Genomic DNA, 26,044 nt, shown 5'->3' on the forward strand with positions numbered 1-26,044 from the left:
CACCTAAAATTACAGGTCGTTTACAACAAAAACATGATGTAAAAATTGACATTGAATACGACAAAGTAAGATAGGTTACAGATTACAGAAATATAAGTTCGTCGCTGATAATATTGCCCGTGTTTTGGCGGCACTTGGGCAAGTAAGAAGTACCTACCTATATAAAAGTGAAAGTAAAACCTTGGTTTTGTAGATCAAGTTTATCAATCTTTTCCGAGTTCTCGCATTTTTCTGAAGGACCTTGATACTATTTATTTTTTTCCTATTTAGGAACTCATTAGTTTGTTTCATATAGGTACCAGCGTTGCTGGTTGTTATCCTTAGGAGATAGACATATACAATTTCGGATTGATATTTCCGTATTACATTATGTTGATGTATCTCTTCGATTTTCCACGCTTTTTATAAATATAATATGCATGTATTATATATATGTATAAACATTTCGGAAGAAATTTTCTATATGATAGTGAACACCCCATCAAAATCCGTTGCATAGTTTAGAAGAACTAAGCGCCCAAACAGACAGACGCGACTTTGTTTTATACATTTAAAGCGGTTTAGTCTGATACCTATGACCTAAGGTAGGTAGAAAAATATATTTTCTACGAACCTTGCCCATGACCTATGTTTTATTCACAATAAAAAATGATAGTGTACAAGGGATAGGTACAGTAGATAGGTAGGTTGTTTCACAGAATTTGAATAATAATTCATCCGATTTCAAAGAAAAAATTCAAGCTTTGTGAAAGTTATATTCAAGTTCTGTTATCATCTCATCGTGGGCCGATTGTTTCACGTTACTTTGATAATAACATAACTTGAATTGGACTTTCACAGAACTTGAATTTTAACTTAGAAATTTGATGAACTATTGTTCAAATTCTGTGGAACAACCGGTCCCAAGGAAGTACTTATATAGTTTATCGATGTATGTACTGTGCAAAGTATTGATAGCATATCGTTGAAAAGGGCTTGATTTATATAATACGTCATAGATGAATTCCATTGATTTACTTTACAAAATACTTCCTACTTAGGTAACCTTTGAAAAAATATACCCTCGAACTTTTGGTTCGAGGTTAACAACTCCTGGTATTTACTTGTCTCGGTGCGTAAGTGAAAAGTAGCAGCATTTCGAGCAACACAGTAAAACAAGAGCCAGCAAATTTATAATTATTTCGACCGCGCCGAGAACACCGGGTTTTACGTTTATATAATTTATTATTACCGCCATTCGAGACGGGTGACAAAATGAGAACGCACCGGTGCTTGCTGCTCATCACGGGCGAAAATAATAATAATAATAATAATATTTGTAATACAAATTTTCAAGTTTCCAACCCTGATGGAACACGTACTTCTTGCGACTTGGAAATTTTGACAGTTGATGGGTGAGACTTTTTATTTGTTTACTAAAATAATTATGATATTTAAAATAATCAACATTCAACAAAGATATCTCATCGCTGTTTATTTCAGTGTTATGTGTTAATATTGTGTCCATATTTGAAATTGTTGAGCCCTTCCAAAAACGTCATGGGTTATTTATTATTGTCCATAAATTAGCGGTGTCTGGAATAACCTATAAGACATTTGTGAATATTATATTATAATTATTATTGTTTTATTACCAGTAGTATAATGGCCACTCGAAAAAGGAGTGGGTCTGGTTCGAAGCGGCAGTTGAAGGAAAAGGTTGTACAAATATACGAGTCTTATTTTCGTGGCGAAGATTTGACAGCCAACAATGCGACATTTTGGGACGAATTGTTTTTGTTGAAGCCAAAAGTTGCACAACTTGAAGCGGAGATTCAAAAACTGACGCCAGAACAGATCAACAGCTTGAAAGAAAATATTAATGTCCTATTTGCAAAATGTGTCGACACGCTAGGACAAGAACACCAGTTAAGGTCAGTAAATTTAATTACAGTATAATCCACGTCTTCTCCTACAAATAAGTTAAAACATGGCAGACTGATTTCAATAGATTAGAGTCAACAGTTTTGCAATTGAGTCAATAGTCAATGGAACATGTTTATATTATTTGAGCTGTCATTAGATAGAAACTTGCGGTTGTACTATCAACCAAGTAAACAGGTTGCTTTGGCAACGTCAAACTTCAGATTAATTATAAGTCTGCAAACAATTACTGTTAAATGACGTAAATAAGTTAATTTGTTGAACTTATTTACTTATGAGTGTATATAAAACATTCTGTAAAACATATTTCTCTTCATATTTAATAGTGTGATGTCTTAACCATACAGTGGTCATACTGGTCATGCCTCCAGATGCATCGTGACTTGGTTGTACATAGTTCATTTGCAATCCATTTTATAAATGCCAATATTGGAATGAAAACACTGTTTCTATCAATATCATTACAATACATCTAGACATGTTATTGTCTCACAAAATTAAAACAAAATATGGCAAGTACCGAACACACTTGCGTTTTCAGTAAATTCCTAATTCAAATATTCTTTGTGATGTCGAAGATAGGCATTCAACAAATGTTTGTGTGTGAATGAGATGGCCGTGCACTTACTCCCTTACACCAAGACCAATATGGAACACTATATGAGCGCCCTACTGCCAGTAGGCTATCCTTCTTATACTTATGTGTTGCTACGCTCGCTTTCTCACTTTCTCTAATGGCATTTGAAATCTTTGGGAAACAATCCAAATAATGGGGTATATTCAAAAACTATGAATACTGTTAAAAATGTGTGGAAGATTTAGGACGGGTTGTTTCGGAGAATTTGAACAATTCATCAAATTTCAATATTTTAGGTTCTGTGAAAGTCCTATTCGAGTTCTGTTATTATATCATTATAGGCTAGTTGCTTGACTGAACTGATATAATAACAGAACTTGAAAAATCTTTCACAGAACTTGAAAATTGACTTTGAATTTTGAAAAATTGCTAAAATTCTTGAAGCAACCCGTCCTTAAATTTTATTTTTCTGATTATGTTTATTGTACTAAAAGTATGTAATTTTAATATTATCATTCATAATTATTGATTTCAAAAATGATCTAAAATCACATATTCCGAAACGGTTCCAACTGGTTACAACATCATTATGATATGGTAGAAAACGCCACTTTCTGATAAGACGGCTGTCACCAATGTTGCCCGTCGTGAAGTCAATGCCGCCATATTCACCAATAAAACTGAACATGTCATTTTGGCAGCAAATCGAAAATGGTATATTTTAAATTGTTGTAGAAAATTTATAAGTCAACATAAAAATAAAATAAAAACACCGTCATTATCGCAATTTATTTCTTATGTATTTTATAATAAGCCATTTGCGTGTATTTTTTAATAAAATGTTATTCTTTGGTTTTTACCAGTGGCGGCTCGTGATTAAGATTTTCAGGAAATTTCAGTTTGGCCGTGCGCCGCACGCATTTCCTGAAACTCTTCATACAAAAAATCAAACTTTCAAAAAAAATAAATATCGTTTTCAGCTACAACAACATCAATAATGCCATTTTTGTAATATTAGCACTCTAGTACACCCAAAAGTCACCAGCCGCTACTGATTTTTAATAGTGTAATGTAGTTACCATGTAATGGAAACACTTTCACATTACATACGAAGGCATTTTGGCACTCATTTACGCAATTTGGTTAGAGATAGAACATAACCTCATGCGACGCGTAACAGTTAAGTACTAAAAGTACTAAATTGAAAGTACGACAATTACCGTATCTTTTGCTTGCCATTTTGTGATCTCTACAACGTGTCTATATGTTTTATAATGTCATTGTTTACTGTATAATACTATAACGATTATCATTTCTATAAAAAAAAACTACATAGGCCTACTCATTTAGCTAAGAGTTGAAAGATTGCATGTTAAATTTCCACAAAATATCAATATTTCATTATATATTTATCAAACAACCACCGGAGAATATTGTGAATAGTAATTCACAATGTTGAAATAATATTTTATTTTAAGATTTTTAATTACGAATTCTATCAACAAAAATATTTCTAATGTTATAGAATCTTTTCTAAAATATGAAAAGAATGTTGATGGATTTCGTATTGTATCAATAGCAGAATCCCACAAATGTATAATTATGCTCTTGATAAATCTTGATCAATTTCTTGGTTCCGATTTCATATATTCCTACGAGGGACAGATCGGCTCGGTCCACTGTGCGTCTGTCTCATAAGTAGTAGTTATTTGTAAATACATAGGTGTGTTCATCTAACAAACACGCATTCTTAGAACATTCTAGGTACAGTAGGCAGAAATGCAGCTACACTCTACACTACACTCTGTAGAGCTAAAAGAATATGTGCTCGCTCGACAAAAACATTTACATCAAGAGAATTTCTCGGGAGTAGGGAAGTGGAAACATTCGCTCGGTTGGTATAAATCTGGCTTTACAATAGATAAAAGTATGTTTAAATGATTGTTTTTGATTCTTTTAGGATTGTGTATTCCCTGCAGACCCTCAGCGCCCTGGTGAACGCCATGTACAGGAAGCTGTCAAATGATGCAGGCAATGATATCGTCAGTGTCATGATCGGAACGGATACCTCCAAAGAAACCATGCACAAGTTCCTCGACTACTGCAATGGATTCTTGTTGGGTAAACAAATTAATTTTAAATATTCTGTATTCTTAAAATGGTTCCTCAATAATCAGTATCTTCATCGGCCTGTATTGAATTTTGCTGCAACACGACAGCCTAGATAGTGTAGTGGTTATCTTGTGGTTCTAGGTTTGTTCCTTATTGTAATGCATTAACTTCTTGATCACTAATGCTAAATTTTCATCTTGCGCCAGCTGATTCTATTTATGTAATAACTTACTTATTTTTTGCAAAATTATGTTTTTGTAAATTGCACCATCTTACCAAACAATGTGTTTATAAAAATAGTATATAATCTACCATAAGTAGTTTCCCCAGAATAGCTAGTTATTTTTTAAAATTTATTTATGTCTATTCTTGAATACACATTTTACTAATGATTACAGTGGTTTATATTGTAGTACAGAGAAAAAAGTACAGAAAAAAGGTATAAAAAAATAAAGAACATAGGTTGATATAGGTAAAACTGTGTGTAGGTGATATTGTATGTTACGTGAACACCTCACTAGGAGAACTTGTGCTGAGGTGTTAACGTGTTTGTGATTAAGGGTGACAGGTAGGTGTTGTGGTGGAAAGTTATTTTTTTTTTTTTTCACAGACATATTGAAGCATGAAAACACACATTTATATGTGAGTGTATGCATTTTTGGATAATTCTCGAAGAATGTGTATAATATTTAATTTTACTTATTATATTTTGGTTATGTTTGGTTTGGAATTATAAACTTTTGAATAAAGTGAATATCTTGATTTTTTATCCAGGCTACGATATGTTTTTTGAGAAAGTTTGTAGTCAATAATTGTTTCAAAGTAATGGGCATACTGTTAAAAAGTTTGGTTGCGTAGTATTGAAAGTGTCTTTGTCCGTGTGTGGTGTGTCCGGAATGTTCAGTGTTTTATTTGTTGAGGACCTGGTTTTTATTATGGCTTTTGCTTGATTTGTAATATGGAGATTATTATGGATGAGGTGTAGGAGAGCAGTTTTGGCGTAAAGTTGTCTTATTGACATGACGTCTAGTGTTTTGAAGATTTTAAGAAGTCTGTGTAGAATGGTACTTGCAGACTTGAGTTTTATTATTGCCTTTTGAACTTTTTGAATTGGGTCAATTGTTGTGTTTGTAGCGCTTCCCCAAGCTAATACTCCATAAGAGGCAATGGATTGACACAGTGCAAAATATATTGATCTAAGTATTGTTAGTGGGAAAATGTTTTTGATGGATTTTATTAGGTTGAAAACTCGTTTTAGTTTATTAGTAATGAAAGTAATGTGTTCAGTTATACAGGGTGTATCGGCACGTACCCGACAAACTTTAACCAGCTATTCCTTAGCATATTTGGAGTAAAAAATCTTATGTGCACTTTGCTGTCCGGTAACATTTTTTTTTTAATAAAAAATTTACTATTCATATTTTCACCACATGTCACCACTGTTTTATCCTTTGTCAAATTTTGAAAACCCATCTGGCAAATATTTTATTCGAATTCCGTTGAATAATGCACGTGTGTACCTATATTGGCGCACTTTTACAATCACAACGAAATGGCACGGCACCATTCGTCTCATTTTTAACTATTATTATTTAGTGTGTGCGAAAGAGCGAAGACGCTTTTTGACATACTTGCTTATAACAGCTGTTGAACACGAAACGCAATGCCAATGACAGTGATGTAGTGTGGAAATTTTAATTTTTTTTGTTTTTAATTGAAAAAAAAAATGCTACCGGACAGCAAAGTGCCAATAACATTTTTTATTCCAAATGTGCTAAGGAATAGCTGGTTAAAGTTTGTCGGGTTAGTGCCGATACACCCTGTATTTGGAGAATTCATTTTTTAATAGTATTCTTAACTCTTTAGGCCTCAGTCACATTCTGTCGGACGGTCGGAGTTTACGTATTTTGTAACTAAAATTACTGATAATGTTAAAATATATAAAAACGCATCTATTTTATTGACTCTTCACAGGCCAAGATGCCAAACAAAACTTCTGTAACCAAGTGGATCTTCCAACGACCCCAAGATTTTTCTGTCTTATGGGCTTGTAACCTATAGAAATCGCAATTATTCAGTCCATTATTAATGGTAACTTATGTATTTGCGCAGGAATACGTAAAATGCTAAAATGATATACCTTCTGTCTACTTTACTCCGCACTCATAAATCATGTCTGTCCTCTTTCCGGTTTGCTGATTTCCCCTTTGAAAATAAATAGAGTGTCTCTCTGATCCAGGTCAAAATGATTATTCAATTATCCCCACTTTGAACAAGGTTAGCAGGGATCCTGCAGTATTATATAGAGCAGGATCACAAAGATATTTAAAGGAGAAATAAAGATTAACAATCTTTGTAATATTTCAAAATTATTTTGTATTCTTTTGTCTTGCAGAATGAATGTAAGTTATTACACTCTATCACTATCACCTTATATAATGAAGACTTTAGCTGATAGAATGGCCCTTGATCAAATGCTTATGACTGAATAGTTGTGTTAACTGTATTAATTTGTAATTGTGTATTTATTTTACACATTACTCGGAGCAATATTGATAAATTTCCTTTTTCAAATGTGTTTTCTTCGGACAGAAATATCTACATTTTTTTTTATTTTTTTTTGATTGTCAGCTATTTTTATTCTTTCCTTATTTTCTAAATCTTCAAGGTTAATTCCCACTTATTTAAATTAAATTCTTCTTCAGCCATGATTTCAGAAGAATTTGTAGAAGAAATTCGAAAAAAGGTGATTTTCCTCTCACCATTATTTATTAATTATCTCCCAGAGAATTCACTTCACCCTGAGATATCACAAATTATAGTGTATAATAAAAATAATCGTTTGTTTTTCCTTTGCTTTTGAACCTTTCTAGATATCCTATTTTAAAATATTGTTATTTTCCTTTTAGGTGATGCACCAGACAGTTTAAAAACACATGTCATGAAATTGTTACTAGTCATAGCAACAGGAAAAGAAGACGTCAGTGATAACCCACTCCTCGAATTCTTCATGATTACTTCCTTATTCGAGTCATTAATTAAACTCCTCTCCACTACGGCTGAAAGACAAGTCCATGGTAAGCAATAATACATTATACAAATAATAATAATTCTTCATAATACAAGTGTTTTGTATTTTGTATTGCAATGTAAATAATTATAACTGTAATATTTATTATTTTTAAGTATCGTGATAAGATCTGAATAGGTGTTGAATACCTTCAGTGAAATCAAACATGTTGATAAAAAATGTATGAACTGGCATGGTAAGCAAACATTTGAAGTCAATTTATAGGGTGCTTATTATGAATGCTCGAAGCAAGGCAATAAGTCGTCTTTTTTTTTTGTAAAAGACACTGTGAACCGTGATTTATTACTAAATTAATAGTCAGATTGGTTGTTCTGGAATGGTATGGTAGAAAGTTTGCTTATTATGAATGCTCGAAGCAAGGCAATAAGTCGTCTTTTTTTTTTGTAAAAGACACTGTGAACCATGATTTATTACTAAATTAATAGTCAGATTGGTTGTTCTGGAATGGTATGGTAGAAAGTTTTGGATATTACCAACAAAATAGGAAACATGCCATTCGGTCTGCAGATATTACTTCATATTTTTGGGTTTCCCCAAGGCTCCAAACTCGGTCCCCTGCAATATTTGTAAGCAATATTGAAAGGGTTATGGTTCATTTGAGATTTTTGTTGTATGCAAGCACGCATTTGTAGAAAGACTGTTACTATCACTATCAAATGCATGAAAAAAACATCACATCATTATAATTATCATCTAAAAACTTAGGGCCAGTTGTGTGACTTTCTACTGGTGAGAAACCTAAATTGTATCTTTTTTTCTCATATTGTTAAATTGAATTATTTTTTGTTTTTTCAGGTCATGATGCAGTTCTGTTATTGACGTTATTAGTTAATTATAAAAAGGATGAAGCTGCAAATCCTTACATCGTGAAGCTGTCGATTTTGGATGATGAATTGTCTTTAAATGGGTACGTAATTTTCTTTTATTGTGTCACAAGAATCTGTGAGGCTGTAGAAAATGGAGAAAGTGTGGAGATGAGGGAAGTGTAAGACTGGGCTATTGAGTTCTAGTTACTAAATAAAGATAAAGCCATTTCAAGGATTTTTCACTTCTGAACAAAAGCACCGAGAGTTCTATTTTCCTCCACTTCCCTTTCTCTCCTTCCATTTTCTTCCAACCCATCCCCAATTGGAAGTGACACTGTCTTACCGAATTCGGTCTGTGTAACGGTGTTGACAAATGGCTACTTATTTTTTTTTCTTAATTTTCATCTACTCTTTGCATAAATATTTGTGAAAAATTGAATAAATATTATGTTTCTACATTTTAATGAAGAACGCAATAAGATGTTATTTACTGGGGTGATGTATGATAATGTACCAGGATTTTCTGAGTCGCAGTTGAACACACACATGGTTTCAGTTGTTTGTATAATGATTGTTAAAAATCAACAAGAGTTATGAGGAATGAAGGTCGCACCAGGCACAATAATTGAATGTCAAATTCCCAACTCTAAAACCAAACTTTGGAAAAATACAAAGGCAGATTAAATTATTAATGTCGCAATAAAAAATTATTCATTCAACATAGTGACATTCGCTCTGATTCTGAGTTCTTGATGTCATAATATTGAATGGGATTAATGAAGGTTAAATTTAATGAGATAATGATTAACCGAATGCGGGTATTACACATTGATATTTTTATCATAGAAATGAGAAGGTTTTGTTTGAAATGCCCCTCAATGACATCACTTTTCATGCTATCTGTAAATTAAAACTGAAAAAAGGTTTTGCAATGAACTTAAAAATATAGTAGATAATTTTTAACAAAGACCAAGAACCATAAATAAACCACTCACTAGATCGATATCTTCGGGCTTTTTGTATGAAACAAATTGGTCCTAAAAAACTATAGATATGCCAATATACATATATTAATACTCAGTTTCTTTGTTTTTATTTGGTCGCTTAAAATTAGGCGAAAATCGACCACTTGACCCCTAAGTCACATAGGACACAAGGTTCGTTTTGGCGTGAAAGTAGCAAAAAAGTTGCCTTTCATTTGTTTCAGGCTTCAAGCGAAAGTAGACCGAGACGCCTCTCTGCGGGCATAAAACCCGGGGTTCAATTTGGCGTGGAAAACTCGAAATACCGTGTAATCCGGTTTTTGTATGAAAATGTTTACTAATTTTTTCGTTCGGGATAATTTGTCGACAAAAATTTGAGTAGCATCTAGCGGCGGAAACTGGAAGCGCTCGCGGCGCTATACGAAAGGGCGCATTTCTCTCTCCGGCCGCCAGGTTCGCCCGACAAGCAAAAAAATGATTTAATCGGGAGAGCTTCGCGAAGTCACGTGGTCTAGCGAAAACTACGCGGTATGCTTTTTTTATAAAATCGACACGCTCAACTTGATGATTGCAATCCGCAGCAAATACGCCGTCCGCCTTTAATATTATCGAAAAAATTCATCCTCCGAAGGTTAAGGAACGTTATTCAGCCGTCCCACAGATGGCGTTCGGTTCAAAATGTGTCACAGTAACCGGCCAAACTTTTGACATTTGCTATTTTAACAAAAAATGCCAACAATCGGGCTTTTGGTTAGTCAGAGATAATAGCCGATCGTAGACAAGCAGCGAAATGTTGTGAATTCAAAGAAACAATAAAAACTGTGTAGGTACTTACTTGGCAGTATATTTTTAAAAATCGATAGTGCTTTTGAACGAAATAAAATAAAGTTCGGTAAAAATAATTTGACACGGATACCGTCGCCCCGTAGTGAAAAACTACATCAATAGCGTCACGCAAATTTTTCATTTCTACCAGGAGCGCAGAAATTGGAAGAGGTTAGCCTGGGATCCATTCATATTTAAAGTTTTCATGTGTTTATTTTTTAACGAGTAGGTGCCTAATTGCGTTATGTCAATATTTTTTCGGTAAATTTTTAATAGTAGGTGCAGGTACCTACACAGATGGTACCGGGTAGAGGTCCTAGGTAGGCAGGTACTGAGAGCGTGTTTTAGCCCGTTTTCTAGGTAAGGTCCGTTGTATTGTAATAAAAAGTATGGATTTAAAATTTTAAAAAAAACGACAAAATCTGTGCAGGTACTTACTTTGGTAGTTTATCTTCTGAAAAATCGATAATTCTTTTGAACGAAATAAAATAAAGTTTTGTAAAAATAATTTTGCACTGGTACCGTCGCCGTAGTGAAAAACTACAACATTAGCGTCACGCAAATTTATAAATTGTACCAAGTAGTAGTAGTAGCAGTAGTAGGGTAGTGGTAGTGGTAGTGGTAGTGGTATGGAAGTGGTAGTGGTAGTGGTATGGTTGTGGTATGGTAGTGGTAATGGTATGGTAGTGGTATGGTAGTGGTAGTGGTAGTGGTATGGTAGTGGTAGTGGTACTGGTGGTGGTAGTGGTATGGTAGTGGTACTGGTAGTGGTACTGGTAGTGGTAGTGGTATGGTAGTGGTAGTGGTATGGTAGTGGTATGGTAGTGGTAGTGGTACTGGTACTGGTAGTGGTATGGTAGTGGTAGTGGTATGGTAATGGTAGTGGTAGTGGTATGGTAGTGGTATGGTAGTGGTATGGTAGTGGTAGTGGTACTGGTAGTGGTATGGTTGTGGTATGGTAGTGGTAATGGTATGGTAGTGGTATGGTAGTGGTAGTGGTATGGTAGTGGTAGTGGTACTGGTGGTGGTAGTGGTATGGTAGTGGTACTGGTAGTGGTACTGGTAGTGGTAGTGGTATGGTAGTGGTAGTGGTATGGTAGTGGTATGGTAGTGGTAGTGGTAGTGGTACTGGTATGGTAGTGGTAGTGGTATGGTAATGGTAGTGGTAGTGGTATGGTAGTGGTATGGTAGTGGTAGTGGTAGTGGTACTGGTAGTCGTACTGGTAGTGGTAGTGGTACTGGTAGTGGTACTGGTAGTGGTAGTGGTAGTGGTACTGGTAGTGGTAGTGGTATGGTAGTGGTAGTGGTAGTGGTATGGTAGTGGTAGTGGTAGTGGTAGTGGTACTGGTAGTGGTAGTGGTATGGTAGTGGTAGTGGTAGTGGTAGTGGTATGGTAGTGGTAGTGGTATGGTAGTGGTAGTGGTATGGTAGTGGTATGGTAGTGGTAGTGGTAGAGGTAGTGGTAGTGGTAGTGGTAGTGGTAGTGGAAGTGGTAGTGGTAGTGGTATGGTAGTGGTAGTGGTAGTAGTAGTGGCAATATTTTTTTCCTAAATAAAACTCGCTGGGACTTTGGCGAGTGTCGGTGACAAAAACCGTACATACGATATGGGTATCAAATTACGCGTCTCGACTTACAAAATTCGAATGGCTCAGTGAAAAAATGATCAGAAAGCTCCTTGGCTCTTTTTTTTTCTCAAAATATTCATTTATTTTATAAAATTTTGTAGTCCCACACCCTCGCCTCATCTACATTCAAATACTACACCACGCACAACATTTTTCCCATTAGTTTCGGGCAAATAGCAAAAGTGTCGAAACACACTCTTCGCTTCATCCACATTAACACCAAATTACAATTTATTTTTTATTTTTCACATCCACTTAGTCGATTATTTTTACCCATTAGTTGCCTGCAACGGGCAAAAAGCTAGTATAGACATTAAAATTCTCATTTGGAGCCTACTTATTTTACCATACACCAATGAAAAACTCTGTAAGTTTATTCCATAGACTTTCAGAGTTTTTCATTGGTGGATATAGTTAGGCAATCATATGTCGTCACAATATTTCGGTTCCAATTTTCAATCTGAATTATACCCCCTGCCAAGAACTATTCTGTAGAGCAGTGTTGCTTGTGTAAAAAATATTACATTCAGGTTTATTTTTAAATGAGTGTAGCCTGTAAAATAAATCAATATTTGTTATTATTCCAGATACGGGCAAGTGATTACTTCTGCACTTGGAGGCTTCTGTTCCCGCTACGGTCACGAGGGAGAGGGTGGTGGAGGTGGCGGGGGAGGTTGGCTCTCCTCCCTGACCTCTATGGTGGGAGGGATGTTTCTCAGTGGGGAGGATGCGCCTGGGGGCAGGACACATCACATTAGGTAAGAATTATGTATTTAAAACAATCACCTTTACGAGATTTTGTAAATTTTTTATTAATTATATGAAAAGACTTTTTTTAACTAGCTGTACCCCTCCACGCATTGCTGTGGCTCAGTCTGTGTGTGCAGATAGAGAAACAATATCGCGTTTTACTTTTACCTCCAACAGATGCTGTTTTTCAAAAAAAGTATGTTTGTCCAATAGATGGCGCTGTTTTTCAAAAAAGCATATTGTTTCCTGTCACAGGTCTATATAATATAGGTATAAATAAACACACATAGTCGAATGCAACGTTGTGTCATAATTTCAAAGCAATCTGTGAAGAACTTTTGGATATTTAAGATTTTGAACAAACGAACATTTACACATTTATTTATATAGATAATAAAATGCACAAAGCACATCCCTGAATATCCAGTAATATGTAAGTTATTTTATATCGCTACACAAATTGATATAACAGTATTAGTCAGCTTTGTTATGCGAAACACAAACTCAAACCTTGCGTAGAAAAGTCCCACAATGGGTTGTGTTGCAAACCGCTAACGTACTTTAGCGAAATTTACTTGTTTGTGGAAGGTCTCGTTATTTCAATGTTCGCCCGCTGGCGATCGATGCACGAATTGTGTCGACTTTTATTCAAGACACGCTGGAAGTCTCCAGTTCCGGATGATTGTCAGGTGGTTTGGTTCCTAGTTCCGAAGGTTAGGCCAAACCTATCACTTCTGACGTCAATGGAAATAAGTGTCCTTCACAATGAACCTAAATAAATTAAAATAGTAATATGATAAAAAATGTCGATGACGCTTCCACAATAGCAGCACACTTGTTCACTGATAAACTAAACATATTAGCAAGTCAAAATAACAGAATAGAATTATATTAGGCGTATTATTTCCTTGCCAAGCGAATAAAATATATTTTAGTATACTCGAGTCGGGCCATGTCAAGAGTCAGAATAATAGAAGAGTATGTATGAGACGATGTACGAGTATGAATGTGAATGAGGCAAGAAGTGTGTGCCAAGACCGAGTTGTTTGGCGGTCCGTCCTCTCTGCCTACCCCTGCGAGAAACGGCGTGATGGTTAGTTAGTTAGTTAGTTAGGAGTATTTTTAAGGTTCGAAATCCCACATAATGAAAGTATATTTTGACATTTCCGATGTATATTCTTTGCGGATAAAATTTTATGTGTGTAGAGGTTAATATTAATTATTTTTTTATTGTTTCTTCTAGGGCAAATAATGCAGTACTCTTGGCTCTGTACGAGGCTGCTCATCTCAACAGGAATTTCATGACCACCTTGGCACACACACAGAGCGACAGGCCCAGTGCTCCTCCCTCACCTGTGAATACTCTGTCACACAACCAGGTTAATTAAATGTTACTGTCACTTTAACCAACGGAACTATTTATATACAGGGTGTATCGGCACGTACCCGACAAACTTTAACCAGCTTTTCCTTAGCACATTTGGAGTAAAAAATGTTATGGGCACTTTGCTGTCCGGTAACATTTTTTTTCAATTAAAAACAAAAATTATAAAAAAATCCACACTCCGTCACTGTCATTGGCATTGTTTCTCGTGTTCAACAGCTGTCATTAGCAAGTGTGTCAAAAAGCGTCTTCGCTCTTTCATACACACTAAATAATAATAGTTAAAAATGAGACGAATGGTGCCATGCCATTTCGTTGTGATTGTAAAAGCGCGCCAATGTAGGTACGTACGTATATTATTCAACGAAACTCGAATAAAGTATTGCCAGATGGGTTTTCAAACTTTGACAAAGGATAAAACAGTGGTGAAATGTGGTGAAAATATGAATGGTAAATTTTTTATTAAAAAAAAGCGTTACCGGACAGCAAAGTGCCCATAACATTTTTTACTCCAAATGTGCTAAGGAATAATTTAATAAAAAGATAGAATATATTAAAGAGGTAAAATTATGGCTAAATGAGGCAGATATTGAAACGCTTTTACTATAAATTTATTGATCCTTTCTACAACTCACTTGCTGAAACTTTATAAACTATTGTACATAATGTTTTCTCTTTACTTTTTATAATAACTATAAACAAAAAAAAAAAATTCTACTAATGTATATTATACTTTAGGTACTTGAAATATAGTAATCGTTTTATATTACCCACACTCAGGCAGTGCCTTAGTGGGTTTTCATTTCTTGTGTATACTATTTGGTATTATATATTGTGTTATTATATGCTATCTATTAATATGTATAATATGTGTAAAGAAATGAAAATAAATAAAGTAATAAAAAATAAAAAAAAATAAAAAATAGCTGGTTAAATTTTGTCGGGTATGTGCCGATACACCCGGTATATTTAGCAAATAATCTATTAAGACGACACGGTGCCCTAAGATAAAGTGGGAATCTTAACGATGTAAGTGAAGAAGTCGTGTACAAAAATATGCGACGCTCGACCCTAGTGTATTGGACAGACTTATAGTCTAATTTGCCCCAGCAAATACTCTGAAATAACATGGGAATGTTAACAACATAAGTGAAGATTTCATGTAAAAAATATTCAATGTGCGGCCCTGCGTATTGGACCTAGAGTCTAATTTGCTTTGGCGAGCCTAGAAAATTGATCTTTCCGCGGGGTTTATTTAATTTAATTCTGAAAATCGTTTCTAAACAAATACCTTTCGATGTTACTAATTCATTGTCTAGAAAAATAAAATCTCGTGCTTACCGATAATTTTATAGTTGAAAACATTTTATAAATTTTTCAAACTGTTTTATGACAAATATTTTAATGGTAAGGTACTGTTTTTATTAATCTTAAATATAAATAACTTACATCCGTGGGAAATTAAGATTTCATAGTTATGAATACATCAGAATTAATTCATATGTGAGCCTTGCGCAAACCCCCCTTATTAGAGTCTTGTGTCATATAACACATTTTAAAAAAACCTCAAGTGCAAATGGTGATGACTTCGTTATTTATGATTGAGACTATAATACACCTACCTATTTAGAAAAAAAATGTAGCTAAGCACCATAATATTTATTTATTTTTTTGATTATATTTTTTAAGTTATTAATTACATAAAATATAATTCAATACCTCAAAGATTGTGTTTCATGCCTCTATGTTTTTGAAGAACACTAAAATGTTTATTATTTGATGAAATGCATAGAAGATGTCATGGCAGTGTACCTTTGGGCAAAGAAATTCAAATACACGAAAAATATTTGTTACAATGTATTTTTTTAATTAAAAAACCTGCTGTTCGTTGTAAAGTTGGTCTCCATCGGGTCTAGTTGGAGATCTGAATTTACTTTCAAAAACATAATAATCATTATGAAATGTGCCAATTGTTTCCTGATTGATTGATCTGCCAACTACATGGCATTACCAGAGCCTTAGTATTATAAGAAGGCATCGCTTTTCGGGTTTGTGCACGAGTAGAGGGCCCGCTTTGTTGTAGCGGTTTACGTGCTACAGCAAAATGTGTTGAAGATTTTTTTGTATTCAACCTTTTTATGTTTGATTATTTGCAGACTCCACCAAATGCAACTGACCAATTAGAATTAGATATAGCACAACCGACCAATCTTCTCGTTACATTTTTCCAATATTGGTAAGTCTAATGGTTTAATTTCATATTTATACAACAGTAATATCGACGGTCTCGAAGAACAATGTCGGATGTGCAAATTTGTAGTTTTGCAGTACCGCTGATAATATATTTCTCCTGTTAAATAAATAGGGGTTAATACAAAATATCAAAAACACTTGGTCTCAAATACAGTAAAAGTTCAGAAATGACATTGTTCTTCGGGACCATCGATATTATACAAGAAGAAAACAAACACGATTCCCAGGAATGCCCAAAATCAAAATATTAAAACTGTTATGATACCTGCAAGATTATAACGGCTACACAGAAAAGGTCATCAACCCACATGTACAAATTTTGAGATATTTTAATGAAAATATGTTACATAAACTTTATGTTTTAAAGATTATGTAACATATTGGGTTTTCCAATAAGAGGTGTTTTTTTTTATTTTTTTTTTATAGTGAATACCTCACAAGAGTCCCAACTGCTCCCGTCTGGAGCCAGTGAGACTATGGCATCCCCAATTGGGGGATGTTGTGAGGCTGAAGGTAAGTGGGGAAGGGAAAGAGGAAGGTGGGGAAGTACCTGGCTATTTAGATCTAGTCACTAAACACGGCTAAAGCCATTTGGAGCAACGTTTCAATTCTGAATGGTGGTCTTACACCAGGGCGATACTGGTAGTATCTTCCACTCTGGAACGTGCCGCAAATATACTATATATTATTTTAATTAATTTTTAATTAATTAATTGTGAAATAACACAAATTAATCAAATAAAATTTATTTGCGCACGCCGGGTTCGAACCCGCGACCTTCGGAATGGCAGTCCAATGCGTTACCACTGGACTATGCCGGTTATTTTGAATAGCCCGCTATTTCGATAGATGTTACTTTAGAAGCTGTCATTTTTTGACATTTGACAAGTAGAAACTACGCCATTAATAAAAATGGAACAATACACGCTTCAACAATGCATTGAAATTATTAAAATTCACTATTATTAATTATTAGAATTCCATTGAAAAATCATCTTGAGTGATGAGGCCCATTTCCACCTCGGTGGCTTCGTCAACAAGCAAAATTGTCGCATCTGGGGTTCGGAAAACCCAAGAGTTATTGTTGAAAAGTCTCTCTATCCTCAACGTGTGACTGTTTGGTGCGGTTTATGGTCCGGCGGAGTCATTGGACTTTACTTTTTCGAAAATGAGGCTATAGCAACAGTTACGGTGAATGGATTGCGCTATAGAGAGATGATCAATGATTTTTTATGGCCGGAATTGGATGGTATTGATCTGGACAACGTTTACTTTCAACAAGACAGCGCTACGTGCCACACAAGCAACGAAGCCATTGATCTTTTACGGGAAATGTTTCTTTGAATATCAAAATAACACCTCTTATTGAAAAACCCTGTATTTTAACTTTCAAATTTGCTGTTTTGTGGTTTTGTGATTTGCACGGACAGCGAGTATATTGTGTTCACATGCCTTTATGTAAAATTAAAATGTTGTATTATTTTGTTGCAGTTCAATAGTAATGCAGGATACTAAAAGCGATCCCAGTATCAACAACTGCAAGCTATGTTTTCTCATTTTAACCTGCATATCAGAAGACCAGTATGCAAATTCTATAATGCACGACTGTAATCTCACATTCAAGGTACGTTAATCCAAAGCCATCCATTATCTGAACATTGTATTAAAATGACACTATTCCCTGTAAATGTTTTCATAGTTATATTATTCACTCGAGCAATAGAGATTTCCGTGTGTTCTGTTTTCAATTCGACCCAAAAAATCACATCTTCAAATACTAATACGGAAACGTATGAACTGCTGACTGCAGTTTAAAGACAATGAATCCATGTAGATTTCATTGTTTCTTGCATATTTTTAAGTTTTAAAAAATTAAAAGAAAAATCGTTAAAATCATAGTTGATAAAAATAACCTACCCAAAGTTGGGTAGCTATCGCTCGATTGGTTATTTATTATAATTTTAAAAATCTTCATAAACTATGAAATACAAATATCTAAAAATGCTTTTCTCTTTATATGTATATAGGAATAGGTTTATTTAACTAATTAACAAAAGTAATTTAATGTCTTTCAGGTACAGTTACATAGATTACCCATGAGGCATCGGAAAGTTACGTTAGACAAAGAAGCACCTTCCCAAACACTTGCAGCAACATTAATAGGTTTGATAAAATTTTATGACCAAAATAATACTGCTGAACTTATAATATTCCTCTTGAACAAATATCGACTGGAGCGATTTTTGGAATATTATGTGCAAGTTTGCAGAAAAATTTTGAGCCATCACTTGTCATAATGTGCCAAATTTATTGCTGTTTATTTCATATTTCTAAAAATATGAAATAAACAGCGAAATCTAGGTGGATTCATTGGCTTTAAACCACAGTAAGCAGTTCATATGTTTCCATAGTAATATTTTGAGGAATGATGTTAATTAAATAATATGATAAATGTAGTAGTGAATAAGACAATCTCCAAGGGTGAATTCAGCCGTTATCTCATATCGATATCACTGGTATGGGTTACGTGGGCGGTTGACGAGAAGTTTGGTCGTTGGGTGATGCAACACCACGACGCAGGCAATTGTCTTTGGCCAGTGTGGCCAGATAAGACCATCACTCAGCGAGAGGGTGAGCTCCTCGCTGACACCGCAGACGGTGGTTCTAACTTCTTGATCCGAACTCCCCATACAAAGTGGACGAGTTCCCATTCCTTCTTCCTACGCTCTTGCTTTTTGGCGGGGGGATTTACCTCCACGCCTCTCGTCATCTTGTGATGTGTTGAAAGGTTATCTGTGCATGATTATGTCTTAGTATTAGGGTGTGTTGCTTACTTCTGTTACATTATAAGGTAATCTCAAATGCGTTTTTTGGGTGTTAATGACCAACAAACCATAGGAGGATTTGACAACATAACAATGCCCAGTCTCTCGCACCGAGTAGCTTTCCCTAACTTTGTCTGGTCATTTCCAGCGGAAGTCAGTCTTCTGACATTCTCAGTACAAATCCAAGCCACCTCATTTGGGAATTTAAGCAGAAAAGTAGCCGGGATTAAATGCTAAGCACATTTCGGTTCATCGAACTTCTCGCTAGATCCTATTTTGAGACTTCTGCTACTCCTCTTAAAAATCTAATTTTGGCAGCCTGGTGGCCAGATCTGATAGCTGGATACTTCCCCACCTTCCACTTCCCCTCCCTACTACCTTCAGCTTCACAAAATACCCCAATTGGGGATGCCAGTCATCTAAGTAGAACCTCGTTGTTAACCTAAAGTATAGCATGCAGTATTGTAAATGTCACATTTTTTGTATTTACAGATCTTCTAGTGGAATTCATAATGTCTCACATGATGAAACGGCTACCGATGGAATTGTACCTCCATTGCATCGGGGTGATTCACCGCCTGCTCTGCTATCAGAAGCGGTGTCGAGTGAGGCTGGACTACCAGTGGCGGGAGCTTTGGTCGGCCATGATTTGTCTCCTCAAGTTTGTGGTCAACAACGAGTCCAATCTCTCCAAGAAGATGGACATATTCCACCTGTGTCTGCAGCTCGTGAACATATTCAATCTGTTCATCACGTACGGAGATACATTCCTGCCGACTCCTGGAAGCTATGATCAGCTGTATTACGAATTGATTAGGATGCATCAAGTATTTGATAACTTATATTCAATGGGTGAGTCTTGAATTGAACAGAACTAGAATATTAATATTTAGATTTTTGATGAATTGTTCAAATTCTGTGAAACACCCCTTGCTTAAGTTTTATTTTTATCTCCATGTTTTGTTGGTTAATTTTGTTTTGTTCGCTATACTACCATGTATAAAACACAGCGTTTTCCTTGAGTGTTTCAAGGAAGACACTGTGTTTTTACTTACCAGACCAGTATATTACCCAGGATATTTCAACATTATTTCCAAATATTTTTTCTTATTGAACATTTGACTGTCCTTTCTTATTTTGACATTTAAATGAATATTTCAAAGCTCTGTGGCTCATGATAAAATTGACTCAAAACAGTTGTGGACAGAAAATATGTGAAAATTCCATGATGACAGAACTCACCATTCAAAGCTTTTGCTACATCAAAACAATTTTCTGCTTAGTCAATATGATAAAACCCCTCCATGAACTCTTTTTCTGCTAAATCTATTTCCGTGTGTCCAACGTAAATGCATGATATTATTTGTTCAGAAGATAATAGGGTCTGAAGGTCCAAGTAGTCTTGAACTATTTTCTGCCAATTGCTTTGAGTAAGGTTAGCCAAAATAGAAAATATTGCAAAAGCACAAGTTGGCAATAACTATTAGGCGGAAGTAGTTTGTAGCCATTGCAACCGGAAGCCCTTCTTCTTCTTCTATTTCTGCTAGGCTGCTAATTGCGCCGCATTACTTGCCATATATACTAATATATATAAATAAATGGGCATTATCCTAGTGTGTTTTTTTTTTATCTTGATCTGAATATTTTATGATTCATGATATTATTATGTTTACAATCTTACAAAAATTAATCTTATAAATTAATCTTTAAATAGTGTAAAATAAAGTCGCTATCCGCGTATCTCTGTTTGTGCTTTTAGTTCTTCTAAACCACACAAGGTATTTTGATAGGGTTTTAACTATCATTTAGAGAAGTGATTCCTGAAAGTTTATATATACAATATATGCATACTATATTTATAGAAAATAGAGAAAAGTTGATGTTTTGTAATCGAGTAGTAAAAAAATATTTTCGGGTGCTTACATTGCTAACGCTGGCTAAACCTTATGAGATAAATCAAAATAATGTACAGGGTTTTCCAATAAGAGGTGTTATTTTGAATAGCCCTCTATTTCGGTAGATGTTACTTTTAAAGCTGTCATTTTTTGACATTTGACAAGTAGAAACTACGCCATTAATAAAAATGGAACGATACACGCTTCAACAACGCATTGAAATTATTAAAATTCACTTGAGTGAATCAAATGCAAAACATCTTGAGTGATGATGCCCATTTTCACCTCGGTGGCTTCGTCAACAAGCAAAATTGTCGCATCTGGGGCTCGGAAAACCTAAGAGTTATTGTTGAAAAGCCTCTTTATCCTCAACGTGTGACTGTTTGGTGCGTTTTATGGTCCGGCGGAGTCATTGGACCTTATTTTTTCGAAAATGAAGCTGAAGCAACAGTTACGTTGAATGGATTGCGCTATCGAGAGATGATTAATGATTTTTTATGGCCGGAATTGGATGGTATTGATCTGGGCAACGTTTACTTTCAACAAGACGGCGCTACGTACCACACAAGCAACGAAACCATTGATCTTTTACGATTGAATATCAAAATAACACCCCTTATTGGAAAACCCTGTACTACGGAACTGTATATCTTAAAAAGGCCCACAGAAAAGTCCGCAATTGTATATGTCTATCACCTAAAGATAACCCCCAGCAACGTCGGGTACACGTTAGCTAGTTATTACATAAAATAGTTAATAATATGTTTCGAATTTCAGCTCTCCGCTACTCGACGAGTGATAGCGAATACAAAGAGAAGGCTCTAAAGTTGGCCAACTGCTTGATCAACATTCGGGCCATCATCAACCACTTCACACCAAAAATTGAGAGCTGGCTGGCCAGCCAGAGTTTGTCCACACCTAATGAAGATCAGGTTAGATATTACCTACATCTTGTGGCCGCCACACACAATCAAGTTTACCAACCGTCCAATTTGCATGGCACTTGAGGCTTGATCAATTAAACTTGACGGTGCACGCTTGTCAATTTGCATAAGTGTACTTGAAGACATTACCGATTACCGTTTTGATCAGTCTTCAAGCGTCGTGCATACTCGAACGAGTTCGTTAGTTCATTCAAAGTTACTCGATCAAACGTACTGCGACCACCACAGAGTACCGCGACTATTCAAAGATGTGAACTCACATGAACTGACGTCACTTCAAATATAATAGAATGTGTGTAGCCACTATGGACGAACTGCAAATTGGATCAAGCCTCAAGTATCATGTAAATTAGACGTTAAACTTGATTGTTTGTAGCAGCCATTACATAATATGTATGTATTATTTTACATTATTTCATTTAATTAACTTAATTAAAATTCAGGAATGAAGATTTCTAATAACTATTTTGACAGTAAACTGTACAATTTGTATATTTCAGTGCCTGCTGTAGTCAGTCAATACCATAGATAATAGAAACAAGGGAGGTGGGCCATGAACCATTATTAGTAAGAAACTGTGTGCATAAAAGTGTCGTCAACATCGTTCACCCTTACTACTGCATGTCGCATCTATGCACAGCGGCATTCCGCCTTTGTTTCTACCTACACATCAAACACATTACGCACACTTTATATTAATATCGAAGGCGTCTCAGTCTTTCAAAATATTTATTTATTTATTGGCTCGCCAACAGAATACATCACATAATTTTAACAGTAATTTACATTTATACATGGTTATAATGATGTTTCTAATAATAGGTGAGCACAACATTCATCTCAATATTATTTGTGTAATAGTGATTGGTTAGTTACAGTAATAATAAATTTAATTACAAGAGTGTATATAAAAACAAGGAGGATCGAAATCAATTATTAGGAAGAAACTTATATACTTATTAATATATTATACATATATATATATACATGCATACATCCAAATACACATATAAATACACATAAATACATATATACACACATACATAGATGCGTACATACACATTTAAATACAAACACACTCATAAGTGTGTACACTGTACGCATATTGTATGCAAACATATATACACTTATGCACGCATGAATCTTATATAGTGGAGCTAATGCATAAGTAGGTGATTGGTAAAGAAAATGAAATAATAAAATGGCTCTAAGTGAGGAGATCATCAGATATAAGTATGTGTAAGTTCTTTCTGAAGGTATTAATTGAGTTTGAAAATATATCTAAATCTAGAAGATTGCAGTATCTATTATACAATCGAGTCATTCTCGATGTTGGTTTGAAAAAACTTGTATTACTACGACAAGTATCTATCCAAAAGGTTACAGGGTTTCTTGTGGATTTCGGTCTTATATTGAGGTTAATTTGATTAATTAAAGATGAATCATACACATTGTTAATGATTTTAAACAGAGAGATTATATCTGATATGTTTCTTCTTTTGGCGAGTGAGACTTCTTTAAAGTGAGTAAGTCTTTCAGCATAGTTACTGAGATTACGATGTACTCCAGATTTGTAAGCTAATATTCTTAAGTATTTTTTTTGAACGGACTCCACTTTCCTGCTATGAATTGCATAATGTGGTGACCAAAGCACAGAGCCGTACTCTAAGATGCTTCTTACATATGAGTAGTACAAGATTCTGAAGCTACTGGTGTTCTTAAATGATTTAGTGACTCTGGTGATGAAACCGAGCATTTTATTAGCCTGATTGACAATGTTTTGGTAATGGTTTCTGAAGGTTAGCTTCGAGTCAAGTAAGATTCCCAGATCTCTAATGGAGTCTACTCGTTTTAGGATTTCATCACAGATCGTGTAAGGGAAATCAATTTTACGGACATTTCTCGTAAACGAGATGATATTACATTTGCTAATATTTAATTCCATGTTATTATCTACACACCATTGAGACAATGTGAGGAGGTCTTTTTGCAAAGTTTTGCAGTCTTCTTGTGAATTCACGGGATGAAAAATTTTTAAGTCATCCGCATATAGTAAACATTTACAAAAAAGTTTTGCCGTTAGATCATTTATGAATATAATAAAGAGTAGTGGTCCTAAATGGGATCCTTGAGGGACACCAGATGTGACAAGTTTGGGAGAGGACTCATAACTATCAACTTGTACATATTGACTCCTGTTAGAATATTATAATATAATATTACCAATTTTGAATTTTTACGTCATAAAGGATTCAATTTTCAATAAATTAAATTAAGCCAATAAGTCTCAAAATTGGTCAATTTTTAAATTTTGTAATATTTTTAAATCCTACGATAGAGACCACTGATTATAAGAAAAACTGACTAGTTTTGAAAGGGAAATAAGTCGGTAGCTGCTGTGATTTCCGAATTTTATGTATCTGACTGCTTACTAAGGATCCTACCTACCAGGCTGTCAACTCCCTTATAAGTGTATTGATTTGAACATTTCATCACCAGATACTGGAGGTCGTACGCAAAAACTACGATAGTCTGATGCTGAAACTGCAAGAGTCCCTGGACAAGTACGAGCGCTACGGAGAAAGGCCGGCACACAGTGCATTCCTGACTGCAGCTTTGACACAAACCGTGCGCGATACGAGAACACACGTTGACTATGCAGGCGCTGATATCAAGGGACTTTCACTTCTAATAGAAGGGGCTGTGGTGACCTGAGTTCAATTTAATGTCTGTTTTTATCTACATTTATTATCAAATATTATTGTCAATTAATTTATGATACTGCCTCAGCGATATTTTTGCTAAAGAATTAATGATTTAGATCTAAAATTTTGTGCAAATCAATTATTGCTTTTGTTCTGTATTAACTATTGTAATATGGCAATAGGAATAAAATGCCTCCTGCCAAATTCATATCTTGCTATTTAGGCGATTTTAAGAATATATTGACAATATCTTCAATATAAATTCATCTCTGTATAAGCCAAATATACCTGCTGAAGAATTTACAATAAAAAATTAAATTGAATATTTTTGTCACTATTTAATGACATTTTAGGATGAATCAACCAGTGATGGATTTTTAGTGAGGAAGTCAATCAAGTCATCAAATTCATGATTATTTGAATCTTGGTGAATAATTCTGTTTTAAGGTTTTCATAAGAGCTTATTTTTTTTCAGTCCTGTACAATATTATTTGAATTTTGAAGCCTGGTTAGTTTTAAATAAGGGTCGGCTTGAATTTTACAGGGTTTTGTCAAAAAATGCTACAAAATATCACTATGTATATATGTATCAGCATCATTTTAACCAAAACAATCTCTATCGAGTTCCAAATATAATGCATAAGATACAACTAATATTTGATATGTACATAATTGGATTACGCTTGTTGGATGTACATACTACCTCATAAGTGCTGCATCTTTACAAAATATTATTTCATAATATCATCACACATTCTAGAATGACCATGACCATTCATGCTAGAAGGCTAAGATTGTCATGTTTTTTTTTATGTTGTAGCCATTTTTATTTTCCAAAAGATTATATATTTTTACAAATTCAAAAGTGTCTCTAGATATCAATAATGAATATGCTTTATACACGGTGTCCGGAAACTCGTAGTACAAGCGGGAAACTGGAGAATCTACACCACATGGGGAACCCAAAAAAACATAAAGTTTTTTGATTTGAGCATTTTCAAAAAAAAAAAACCAAAAAAAAATATTTTTCGGTTATTTTAGGGTTAAAGTTTTTTCTGGTGTTTAGGGTTGAATAACAGATGTTTTAACCCTGCAGAGCAGAAATATTTTATGATTACACCGGATTAAATGAAGGGTGATTTCAAAATAATGCTTCAAATCCGAGTTTCTTCATTTGTTTTACTTTCAAATAGTTTTAATTAGTTGGGTACTTTGATCTTCAGTAATAATTTATAAGAATTTGATTAAAAAAAAAAAAAAAAAAAAAAAAAAAAAATCAACTTCAAACTCGATTTACTCGATAACGAAAGCTCAAATAAAAAAAAAATATACTACAAAATCGACT

The 26,044-nt window shown here is 34.6% G+C and overlaps 1 protein-coding gene across 2 annotated transcripts; it reads left to right on the forward strand.

The window, feature by feature from the left end:
* Nucleotides 1–1,120: 1,120 nt before the first annotated feature.
* LOC149419732 (armadillo-like helical domain-containing protein 3) lies at nt 1,121–25,996 on the forward strand. 2 transcript variants are annotated; one of them, XM_089637244.1, is made up of 13 exons: nt 1,121–1,394; nt 1,641–1,913; nt 4,461–4,621; nt 7,522–7,689; nt 8,499–8,610; nt 12,531–12,701; nt 13,937–14,072; nt 16,234–16,313; nt 17,822–17,954; nt 18,406–18,493; nt 19,648–20,007; nt 21,828–21,982; nt 24,494–25,996. In XM_089637244.1, exons 1-13 carry the CDS (start codon nt 1,255–1,257, stop codon nt 24,707–24,709), a joined length of 2,193 nt encoding a protein of 730 aa, XP_089493370.1. In that variant the 5' UTR covers nt 1,121–1,254; the 3' UTR covers nt 24,710–25,996. The 2 variants fall into 2 exon arrangements, with proteins under 2 accessions (XP_089493370.1, XP_089493369.1); XM_089637243.1 differs by having other exon boundaries at nt 1,638–1,913; nt 24,494–25,995.
* Nucleotides 25,997–26,044: the final 48 nt, after the last annotated feature.

This window comes from Hesperophylax consimilis, chromosome 11 (assembly GCF_061612785.1).
Source record: "Hesperophylax consimilis isolate HC1 chromosome 11, BYU_Hcon_1.0, whole genome shotgun sequence".
NCBI lineage: Eukaryota > Metazoa > Arthropoda > Insecta > Trichoptera > Limnephilidae > Hesperophylax > Hesperophylax consimilis.